We start from the raw sequence: 12,500 nt of genomic DNA, 5'->3' as shown, positions 1-12,500 counted from the left end.
ACACATTATATGAAGAAAAATATATACAAGAAGAGGAAGAAAAAATTGATGATATAAATAATAATATAGATATGCAAAATATAAATGAAAAAAATTCACCTAATGAATCTAATTCACAAATATTAAATGAATTATTTGACAATTTTAATGAGGATAGTGTTATAGAAAAAAGCTCACATATTGATATAGTTGTTAATAATACAGAGAAAGAAAAAGTTAACATTAATGATGATGATATAATTGAAGATAAACAAATTGATGATGATGTAATTGAAGATAAACCAATTGATGATGATATAATTGGAGATAAACCAATTGATGATGATATAATTGGAGATAAACCAATTGATGATGATATAATTGGAGATAAACAAATTGATGATGATATAATTGGAGATCAACCAATTGATGATGATATTTCAAATAAACTGGAATTGTCATTATCAGATATTTTTAATACTGTCGAATGTACCAGTAATAATATCCAAGAACAAGAAAATAAAGACCAATTAAATAATAAAGATATACTACCCAATAATAAAAATGATATTAAAGAAAATAATCATATTGTTATAGATAATTCTATAAACTATAATATCAATAATAAAAAAAATTTACAAAATATTGTTAATAATAAAAATAAAATACATAATGATGTATTAATAATTGATGAAGAAAGTGTAAATCTAGCCATTAAAGAATATATCATCAAAACCATTTATAGAAAAAAAAATGTAGATTTCTTATATGAAAAATTGGAATGTCAACAAAAAGATAATCTTATGATTAATAGAAATATAAAATATCCATCCGGCCTTCCTCCATATTTACCAGATGATTGTTCTGTTAATACCATACTACCATCATGGGATATAAAATATAACTTCAATTCTTCAAAAAGAAAGATTAAAAAATAACATAAACCAAAAAAAAAAAAAAAAAAAAGACAAAGTTAACAAATTTTCTAATTATGTCAAAAAAATGTAAAACACAAAAAAATAACAAGAAAATATAAATAATCAAGGGATAAATTATACAAATGTGTAAAAATAATATATTTGTAAATATTATTTTTTTATATTCAAAATAAAATGAAAAATTACCAATATTTTCGTATTTGAATTATTTACCTGACTTGTTCAGAAAAAAAAAAAAAAAAAACAGCTATTTTTTTTTTTTTTTAAATACTTAATTGTTATATTATATTATATTATTTATTAATTTTTTTTTTTTTTTGTCCTTTTATTTATTTTATTTATTTAATTATATATAAATATATATACACATATATATTATATATATATTTTTTTTATGTTATATTATTATATATTTTGACTTTGTTTTTTTTTGTCAAGTCCTAAATCTACGGTTTTAATCATTTGCATGATACCTAGAATTAACTCCAAACCAATAATCATGATAATAATTCTTTCCAACCTTGAAGAATGTTTTTGATTAACATAATCAAGAAATGAATTTAAATAATCAAATGTCCAAGATAATCTATGATTTAATAAATCAACCCTTTGTTTTATATCAAAGATATTAAGAATATTTAGAAATAATTTTTTCTGATATTCTAACTCCCATAATGTTTCTGGTACATCAAGTATATCTTGTTCAATATTTAATTCATATCTTAGATTATGTAAAGTAATTTTAGAAGAAAAAAGTTGTTTTGATAATAAATCCAGATTAGTTGATTTAATTTTTTTTTTTAATATTTCGATATTATTATTTTCATAGAGTAATTTATTTTCAATTTTTTTTTCTAAATTATTTAATCTCACAGCACTTAATAATCCAAATGAAAAAGAAATTTTATCAGTAATTCTATAATTATTCATTGTTAAATAAATAATAGAATTTGATACATAACTTTTATTATTCACATTTTGTACTTGTAATTCTTCAAAATCATAATTATCTATATCTTCATTTATATTTATATAACTTTTACAAAAATATAAAAAATTCTTCATATTCTTTTTATTCATATTCCATATCACAACACATCCATTTTTAAAAAATACAGCTGAACTATTCTGTTGTTTAAAATATTCACAACTTTCTACATATAAATATGGTTCTTTATATAAAACCTTACAACCAATATTTTCATATGCACTTTTTAATATATTCAAATTTAAAAAATTATTTAAATAATAAGCAATCACATTACATTCAGGATTATCATATTTATCATTTATAAATGGTTTTATATTTCCTAATAATTTCTCTCTTTTTGTTATCTTTTTTTGAGTATATATTCTATTAACACTTTTTTCTTTATTAATACTTTGATACCATTTTATGTTATTATTGAAATATTTAGGTTTCCATAATTTAGTGGACTCATTAAAAATCTTTTTACAAATTATCATATTATTAACACAAAAAATAAAAAATAAATAAATAAATCAATAAATAAGAAAATTTGAAAATATAAGCGTTAAGCTATACTTACATATTGGCATAAAATCATGAACACGTTTATTTAAAAATATATATTTATGTTATATCTTTTTTTAAGCTGCACACATATATATTATATGCCTCTTGGAAATTTTATTGCAAGTATTATATATTTCAAAAATATTACATATCTCCAATAAATATATAAGTTTAATAAAGACATGGCTCATAAATATATACACATATATATAATACATATATATATATATATATATATATATATATATTTATATGTATATTATTTTATCTGTATGTATTATATAACTAGAACAATTGAATAAGTATATATACTCTATAATAACAAATAATTACGATCCATTTAAAATATCCATATCCCCATTTTTAATTTCATAACATATTCATAATTTAAATGTTTTATATCGCATTATTAATTTATGACATATTATGTATATACTTTTAAACATTTTAATAAAATTACATATTCATCTCTCATTGTAGAAAAAATATATATATATATATATAATACATTTATTTATTTATTAAAAAAATATATATTAATATTTCATATGTTGTTTTTATAACAAGTTCATTTTTTTTATTAACGCCTTTCCAAAAAAAATAATAATATAAAATATATATATATATATATATATATATATATATATATATCATATATATATGTTATATATTATATTACGCATGTATATATGTTAACAAAATAATTATACTCATTATTTAATATATATATTATACAAAAAATAAAATATAAAAATAATAATACACTTTTTTTATGTAATTAGGTAAAAATATATACATATATTTATTTATTCAAAAATAAATATAATACTTATAAGAACTTTTTAGATATAATAATATATATTATTATTTTCCCTATATTTACACTTTCTCATATTTAATTTTTTTTTTTTTTTTTTTTTTCTTTTTTTTTTTATAATTGAAATATTTTTATGTTTATATAATAATATATTTATATTTTATATTTTATAATTTTTTCTTATTTCATATGATACATTTTAATTTTTTTTTATATTATATATTGAATTAAAATTTATAAATTCATTATAATATATATATATATATATATATATGTATGTATTTATATATATATTTTTTTATGTGTTATTCTTTTTAATATATTACATATTATAATTATATAGTGGAAAATTCGAAATAAAAAAAAAAGTCTTAAATTGCTAAATTGTGTATAAGAGAACAAAATAAATTGTAACTCTCTTTTTTATATATTGAGAAAATAATAAATGGTTACTAACTTATAGGATTATATTATATTATATTATATTTTTTTATTTTCAAGATTATATGAACAATACACAATAAAATGGATATATCTGGTCCAGAAGTATGGTATAATAATTTACCGAACGTAACAAAATATGTGATAACATTAATTTTTTTAGTTACCTTATTGATAACGTGTAATTTATTGAACGTTGTATATATCCTATTAGATTGGAATTTAATATATTATAAATATCATATATGGAGAATTTTTCTGAACTTTTTATATGTTGGTAAATTTTCCCTTTCATGGGTATTCTTTATGTCTTTATTTGCTCAATTCTCATCATCTTTAGAAAAAAATGCAATTTTCACATCACCAGGATCTTATTTATATTTTATTACCATTCAATGTACCTTCTTATCTCTTATAAGTATTTTGTTTTATTGGCCACGAGGTATAAAATAAATAGAAAATAAAAATATATTCACAAAAATATATACTTATATATATATATATATATATATATATTATATTATATATATATATATATATTTTTTTTTTTTTTTTTCCCCATCATATAGGTTATCCCTTTTTAGGAAATTCTCTCCTTTTTGCAATAATATACTATTGGTCAAGAAGAGAAGCATGGAGCCATGTTTCCATTTATTTCTTTACTGTTAAGGGATATCAATTACCCTTTGCATTAATTTTCTTACATTTAATTATGGGCCAATCTTTGTGGGTTGATATTATGGGGTTGTTATCAGGACATGTCTACTACTTTTTTAGAGAAATTTTACCAAGAGAAGGTACCATAAAATAATAGGAAATATAATTTTATAAGTTTATTATTTATTATATGTGAATGTGTGTATTAAAAATATGTACATAATATTTAAAAAATGGCTACACATAATATATATTAAAAATAGCTACCTAATATATTAAAAATATGTACATAATATTTAAAAAATAGCTACCTAATATATAAAAAATAGCTACCTAATATATTAAAAATAGCTACCTAATATATTAAAAAAATGTACATAATATTTAAAAAATAGCTATTTCTTTTTTTTTTTTTTTTTTTATTTCCCCGTAAATATATCACTATATTATATATTTTTTATTTTTATTTTTATTTTTATTTTTATTATTTTCTTATAGGTGGTCCTAATCTTTTAGATAAAACACCCAAAATTTTTGATAAGATAATGCTAAAATTGCAAGAATTTCGTTTAAATAATGGAATAAGGAACAATTTCCAAAGATATGGATATACGAATATAAATAATTCAAGGGGTACAAATAATAATAATGGAACAAATAGAAGAGTTTTTATTGGAAGGGGTGTAAGACTAGGTGATAGTTAAAAAGATGGTTTTTATTTTTTATGGGTAATATGTATAAGTATTTGTCTGAATATATAATTATTATAAATAAATATTATGTTATTATAATGATAAAAAGAAAGAAAAAAGAAGAAGAGCTATCATAACATTTGCATTTTGATCACTCCATAAAAGAATATTAATAAATATATAAATAAACAAACAAATATAAGCGTATTTACATATATATGTACATATATGTATACATTATTATGTGTATACATTTTTATGCGTATCCATTTTTGTAATGTTTTCATTGTTAATGCAACGAATATTTTGTTAATAAAATATATATTTTTTTTTTATTTCATTCATTATTGATTATTTAAAAAGACAACAATATTTTCAACATCTTTATTGTTATTATTACCTTGTGTATCATATTTATTCTTTCCTAATTTTGGTGTTATATATTTTTTTTTATTGTTATTAAAACTTAGACTATATATTATATATATATATATATATATTTTTTAATTATTTGTTATTTTTGTATACTTTTTTTAAAAACCTTAGATGATATATATTTTTATAATATCTAAGTATATATGTATTTTTTTTTTTATTTTTTTATATATATGTTATTTCTTATTTCAAGATGCTTTATATATAAAAACAATACATATAAATTTTAAATAATAATAAAAAATAAATAAATTAATAAAAAAAAAAAAAAAAAAAAAAAGAAGAGCTATACTTTTCCTTCCCCTTTTTTTTTTAATTTATTTATATAACTCTGGTTATGGAACATTCTTAAAAATAATCATGTGATATATATATATAAATATATATTATATATATATGTGTGTGTATTAATGTGTAAATATATTGTATTTTTTTTTTTTTTTATACATTTAAATAAAATATAAAAGAACCTTCACGTGTTCTTAGTAATTAATTATAAATGATAGGAATGAAGAATCAATAAATATAAACGCAATTTTAAATATACATGTATATTTAGGGTATTCTCAGTTTTGTAAAACTTTTCATATCCTTAATATGTAAATATATATTTATTTTATTTTTTTTTTTATATGTTTGGACTTATCTTAATTAAAACGAGATATAGTAAAAAAAAAAATTATATAAAAAAATAAATACGTATTATATTTATATTTATGTAATGATTTAAAAAAAAAAAAAAATAGATATCAAAATATGTATGTGAATACATAATGGAAGATGCAGTTAGCGAATACAATATATACAAAAAGGAAAAAGATAAAAATATAATTTACAAAAAAGAAAGAAAATGTTGTATTTGCATGGTGAGTGATTTTTTTTATCCAAATTTGGGAGGAATAGAAACTCACATTTTTGAATTGTCTAAGAATTTGATAAAAAAGGGTTATACATAAAAAAAAAAAAAAAAAAAAAAAAAAAAATTAAATATATAATAAATCTTACAATGAATAATAAAATATATATATATATATATATAAACTTATTGTGTTCATACTTATTATTAAATAGTTGCATAATATTTGCTTCAAATATTTTATTTTTATATTTTTTTAGGTTTCAAAGTTATAGTTGTAACAAATTTTAATAATAATAGGCATGGTATAAGATGGATGGGTAACGGTATTAAGGTTTATTATTTGCCCTTCCAGCCTTTTTTAGATGTAGTGAGTTTTCCAAATATTATAGGGACTTTACCACTATGTAGAAATATATTATATAGGGAAAAGGTGGACATAGTACATGGTCACCAGGTGCAAGAAATAAAAAATAAATGAATAAAATATGATATAAGATGATATGCACATATTATATAAATATATATATATATATATATATATATATATATATATATTATTTATTTGTCTGTGCATTTATTTATTATTTTTATTTTTATTTTCATTTTCATTTTTTTTTTCATTTTAATTTTTTTAGGCTACGTCTGCATTAGCTCATCAATTCATTCTTCATGCCAAAACGTTAGGAATAAAAACCATTTATACAGACCACTCCTTATATAGTTTTTCAGACAAAGGATGCATCCATGTAAACAAATTATTGAAATATTGTATAAATGATGTTGATCATTCTATATGTGTTTCACATACGAATAGAGAAAATTTAGTTTTGAGAACAGAAAGTAATCCATATAAAACATCTGTTATAGGAAATGCCCTTGATACTACAAAATTTGTTCCTTGTATTAGTAAAAGACCAAAGTTTCCAAGAATAAATATTATTGTTATAAGTAGGTTAACATATAGGAAAGGTATAGATTTGATAGTTAAGGTAATACCATTAGTATGTCAAAAATATCCATTCATAAAATTTATTATAGGAGGAGAAGGTCCTAAAAGATTGTTATTAGAAGAAATGAGAGAAAAGTATCACTTACATAATTCGGTTGTATTATTAGGAAAAGTAAAACAAGAAAATGTAAAAAATGTTTTACAAACTGGTCATATATTTTTAAATACATCATTAACAGAAGCTTTCTGTATTGCTATAATTGAAGCAGCTAGTTGTGGTTTGCTTGTCATATCAACGGATGTAGGTGGAATATCTGAAGTCTTACCACGTGATATGATGATTTTAGCTAAACCCAATCATATCGAATTATGTAAAGCAGTCGATAAAGCATTAAAAATTGTACAAAAGGTCGACTCGAATTTATTTCACCAAAGGGTAAAAAAAAAAAAAAAAAAAAAAAAAAAAAAAAAAAGGAGTATTTTATATATACAACATACATAAAATATATATATATATATATATATTTATGTGTGTGTGTTTGTGTTTATGACTTTTTCATTTTTTTTTTTTTTTTTTTTTTTTTTTTATCTAGCTAACCAAAATGTACTCTTGGGAAAAAGTAGCTGAAAAGACGGTAAACCAAAATAATACATATATATTATAAATATTGTAAAGCATATAATGATATTAGCCTAAACATATATGTTCATTTATGTAAATGTTTTATATTTTTATATTTTTATATTTATTCTTATTTCATTGTTTTATAATATAGGAAAAGGTGTATATGAAAGTATTAAATTACGCAAATCCAAGCTTGTTTAATAGGATAAGAAAAATATACGAAATTAATACAGTTTTTAGTAATATAAAAAATAAAAAATATATATATATGTATATATTTATATATTTATATATATTTGTTTATTTTTCCATTTTTGTAGGTATAATTTACATATTCATAATTATGATAAGTTATATTGGATGTCAAATATTAGAATGGCTCATGCCAAGGCAAGATTAAAAAGAAGAAAAATAATAAATAAAATAAACATATATAAATATATATATATATATATATATATATATATATATATATCAACATGTAATTATTTACATATATAATCTTATACATGTTTCTTTATCTTTTAGACAAAACATTGAAGAGGTCGTTAGCTTTCCTCATTTTTATGATGACGAAAATAAAAATGAAAAATAAGTGTTTTAAAAGATTGATATAATATATACCACATAAAAAAAATATATATATATATAAAAGGTTGAAATATATAAATTTCAATTTATACAAAAAAAAAAAAAAAAATCATAATAGTAATAATAAATATTGTTGAGGTTATATAATATATACAATTATGTATACACATATAACATTTATATTAATATAGATTTATTTATGCACATATAACATTTATATTAATATAGATTTATTTATGCACATATAACATTTCTATTAATATACATTCAATTTTTACATTCCAATAACTTATACTCGTGCTCTATGATTTTATAATTAAGCATATAATTAACATTGTATTGAATCCTCAGTTTGAGGGGATATTGTTTATAATTAAATTCTATATAATTCAATAATAAGATATGATAAAATTTATTTGTTAATTCTAGATATTTATCTTGATAATTATAATGTATTATATTTACATCGATTAAGCCTAAAAGTATAGGATTGTTTAGATTAATAATATTATGACAAAATACTTTTTGTTTTTTTAAAAAATAACGGATGGTTTCAAAAATAGTAAAATAAAATTGTATAAAATTTAATGGTTTATTATTTTGTATATTATGTTCATTATTAGAGTTATGATCATTTGTTTTTTTTTTAATTTTATTATTATTCTTATTATTATTATTTTCATAATATTTTTCATTTGTTTCCTTATTATCATATTGATTAATTTTCATTTTTTCTATATTTGGTAAGGCAAAAAATTGTATGATTTTTTGTTCAAAGTTTAAGATAAAATTATGTAACACTTGTTCACATAAATCTTTTAAAAATAATTTTTCTTTTTCATTTTTTTTATACGTTATAATTTGTTCTATGGTTTTTTTTTTATTAGAATTTAAAATATCATCTTCTTCTTCGTCCATATCATAAGTAATATTTTGTTTCTTTGCATCTTCAATTTGTTTAATGATTTCATTTTCATTAAACTGTTGGTTTAATTCGTATAAGTTTTTGCATATAATTTTTATCAACTGAATATTACCTCCGATATATTTATAAATATAATTACATATATCTTCATTATTTGTAAATTGTGGTATTAAAATGGATTTTATCATATCATATGAGAAATCGTCTATTTCTATTATATTATGAATTATTAATTCATATTCATCAGAAGTTTTATAAGAATTTATATGAATATGATTTACTTTATTATTTTGTAATGTGTCTTGATATTTTTTATAATAATTACTTCTTTCCATCTGTTCATTTTTGTTTGTTTTGTTTTTTATTGTATTGGTCCTATTGAAGGTATGTTCTTCAAAAATGTGTTGGTTTTCTTCTTCAGATTTATTATCATATAAATTAGTAAAAGAAGAAATATTCATATTGTGGTTCATTTTGTTATGTATATTATATTGAAAATCTTGCACAAAAGACATATTATTGTTAGTATTATTTTTATGGTTATTCCATTTTATATTATGATCGTGTTGGTTTTTGTTTAAATACAAATCGTTGTCTTGTTCCTTTTGTAAGTGTCTCATTTTAGTTTGGCTAGCTATATTTTGATCACGTATCCATTTAATGATTATATTATTATACATAAAAATGGATTTCATAATTTCCAAATTTTTTATAGCATGAATGACAATAGGAAATCTATAATGAATCGAATGTATATTGTTATTCACTAAATGAATAAAGAAATTAAAATCTCTCATAGGTTGTGAACTTAATAAAAAAAAATGAAAATGATAAAAAAGAAAAAAGAAATTGTAGTTATATATATGTTGTAAATTTTGAATTATATATAAAAAGTATGTATGTATAAATGTACCATTAGTATAATTTAATAAAATATTTTTTGTATATTTTTTATAATAATAATATTCTTCATAATCTGATAACATTTTGAAAAAATATAAATAAGCACTGAAATGATTAAAATAATTACAAAAAACTTTAACGTTTAATTTTCTTAAAAGCATATCAAGAAATGCATACCACATTTCATAATTATATTTATTTTCTTTTATCATCTGTTGATAATTATTAATTTCTTTTAAATCATTCTTATTAAAATAATCATATAATTCTGGATGCTCATATATATGTATAAAGAAATCTCTCCACTTTGATAACATATTATAAGTTTCATTTATATTATCTTTATATATCATATGTTCATATATATCCTTAAGATTTATATAATTATTTATTATATCATCATTTAATTCTTTTAATAATTTATATCGTAAAGAATATTCAAGTGTATGCATTTTCATACAAAAGTTTATATCATTCCTTTCTCTACAATCATATTCAAAAAATATATTCTTCTTTTTTTTTCTCATCTCATTATTATGACTATTCATAAATATCTCCTTAGCCTTTTCAATCATAAATTTTTTACCTACACCTTCAGATCCTAAAACAAAATAACACGTTTTAGCACCATCCAAAAGTTTTTTATAATCACATAAATGTATATTATCATATTCATCTTTTTTTTTTTTTTTGTTGTTGTTGTTTTTTGGTTTTTTATTTTTTTCTTCTTCTATTTCAAAAATATCTACAATTCTTTTTATATACTTCTTACGAATAATATTCTTCCATACCTCCTCAAATTTTTCTTTCCTTTGTTTTTTTAAACTAACTCTGTTTAAATCTAAGCTACTGAAATGATGTTTTATAATTACATTGTAGTTAAAATGAATGAATAATTTCTTATATCCTTTTTTAAAAAATATCATAATTTGTTTTATGTTCGATGATAAAAAAAAAAAAAAAAAAAAAAAATTATAGTCAAGCAAAAGAAAAAAAAAAAAAATATATCTCCCCGTGTTACAACAAAAGGGTTTTTTATAACATATGGGTTTATTTTATTTTTTTTTTTTTTCTCATAGGATAAACAATAAGTGTATATAAATATAAGTATATACATTGAAATGAAATATATATATGTATATAATATATATAATATATATATGTAAGTTTTTTTTTTTTTTTTTTTTTTTTTTATATTAATATAATATATATATATATTATATTTACTTGGGCATATTCTATATAGAGATATTTTCTTAATAAAAAAAAAAAAAAAAATTACACATATATTATATATATATATATATATATATATATAAAATATTTTTGTTTATGATCAGCCTGTGAAAATTATATGATGTGTACATTATTCAAATGAAGAACCACGTGACGAAATTAAATATAAATATATAATTGAAGATGTTTACACTTATAAATAATGTATAAATATAGGAACTAAATAAATTAAAAAAAAAAAATATATATATATATGATATTCAGTTTGATATAGTAACTTTTTTTTATTTTTATTTTTATTTTATTTTATTTTATTTTTTTTATTTATTTATTTATTTATTTATTTATTTATTTATTTATTTATTTATTTTTTTTAATATATATAATGGATGATTACCTTAATGAAGATGCCGACATAAAACACCGAGCGTGGCTTCTCCACTTTCAACAAAAAAGAAATAATTACAAATTTAATTTAACAAAGAAAAAAAATAAAAAATATATTATTAAATGGATCAAAGTATAATATATATATATATATATATATATATATTTATTTATTTATTTATTTATGTATGCACTTATATTTTATCTGTTGTATAGGTAAAAGATGAAGAAAGTATATTATATAAATGGACACAAAAAAAAATATTAAACGAGGTTTAAAAAAGGATATATATTTTGAATCAGTTTAATAATTTATATGTTATTTTACAAATATTTTTTTTTTTTTTTTTTTTTTTTTTTTTTAATAGAAATATAATTCAGAAGATGATAAAGACGAAAAAATAAACGAAGATGATATGAAAATGTAAAAAAATAAAACGAATAAATAAATAAATAAATATATATATATATATAATATTCAGTTTGATATAGTAACTTTTTTTTATTTTTATTTTTATTTTATTTTATT

The 12,500-nt window shown here is 18.3% G+C and overlaps 6 protein-coding genes across 6 annotated transcripts in view; 4 read left to right on the top strand and 2 right to left on the bottom strand.

Moving 5' to 3' along the window:
* PGSY75_1032700 (hypothetical protein) overlaps positions 1–917 on the top strand; it is a gene marked incomplete at both ends in the record, with an annotated part of 1,257 nt that extends 340 nt beyond the window's left edge. Inside the window, one exon of the mRNA XM_018786097.1 lies at positions 1–917. This exon is cut by the window's left edge and continues 340 nt beyond it. Coding sequence (XP_018641714.1) covers positions 1–917 — 917 coding nt within the window.
* Positions 918–1,322: 405 nt separating this feature from the next.
* PGSY75_1032600 (conserved protein, unknown function) lies at positions 1,323–2,384 on the bottom strand (the record flags this gene model as incomplete). Its single annotated transcript, XM_018786096.1, has 1 exon — positions 1,323–2,384. One exon carries the CDS (start codon positions 2,382–2,384, stop codon positions 1,323–1,325), a length of 1,062 nt encoding a protein of 353 aa, XP_018641713.1.
* Positions 2,385–3,796: 1,412 nt separating this feature from the next.
* Positions 3,797–5,073, top strand: PGSY75_1032500 (putative DER1-like protein; the record flags this gene model as incomplete). Its single annotated transcript, XM_018786095.1, has 3 exons — positions 3,797–4,154; positions 4,282–4,509; positions 4,868–5,073. The coding sequence occupies 3 exons, from the start codon at positions 3,797–3,799 to the stop codon at positions 5,071–5,073; spliced, it is 792 nt and encodes a 263-aa protein (XP_018641712.1).
* Positions 5,074–6,269: 1,196 nt separating this feature from the next.
* Positions 6,270–8,524, top strand: PGSY75_1032400 (putative phosphatidylinositol N- acetylglucosaminyltransferase subunit A; the record flags this gene model as incomplete). The annotated part of the gene is made up of 7 exons (XM_018786094.1): positions 6,270–6,441; positions 6,613–6,809; positions 6,991–7,740; positions 7,898–7,939; positions 8,081–8,168; positions 8,250–8,319; positions 8,458–8,524. The coding sequence occupies 7 exons, from the start codon at positions 6,270–6,272 to the stop codon at positions 8,522–8,524; spliced, it is 1,386 nt and encodes a 461-aa protein (XP_018641711.1).
* Positions 8,525–8,787: 263 nt separating this feature from the next.
* On the bottom strand, positions 8,788–11,274 carry PGSY75_1032300 (hypothetical protein; the record flags this gene model as incomplete). Its single annotated transcript, XM_018786093.1, has 1 exon — positions 8,788–11,274. One exon carries the CDS (start codon positions 11,272–11,274, stop codon positions 8,788–8,790), a length of 2,487 nt encoding a protein of 828 aa, XP_018641710.1.
* Positions 11,275–11,969: 695 nt separating this feature from the next.
* On the top strand, positions 11,970–12,395 carry PGSY75_1032200 (hypothetical protein; the record flags this gene model as incomplete). The annotated part of the gene is made up of 3 exons (XM_018786092.1): positions 11,970–12,104; positions 12,188–12,244; positions 12,340–12,395. Coding segments are annotated over 3 exons (248 nt in total), but the record flags the coding sequence as incomplete, so codon positions are not given.
* Between the last annotated feature and the right edge of the window lie 105 nt (positions 12,396–12,500).

Source organism: Plasmodium gaboni, chromosome 10 (genome assembly GCF_001602025.1).
Source record: "Plasmodium gaboni strain SY75 chromosome 10, whole genome shotgun sequence".
Lineage (NCBI taxonomy): Eukaryota > Apicomplexa > Aconoidasida > Haemosporida > Plasmodiidae > Plasmodium > Plasmodium gaboni.
This window is presented reverse-complemented; position numbering and strand designations above follow the sequence as displayed.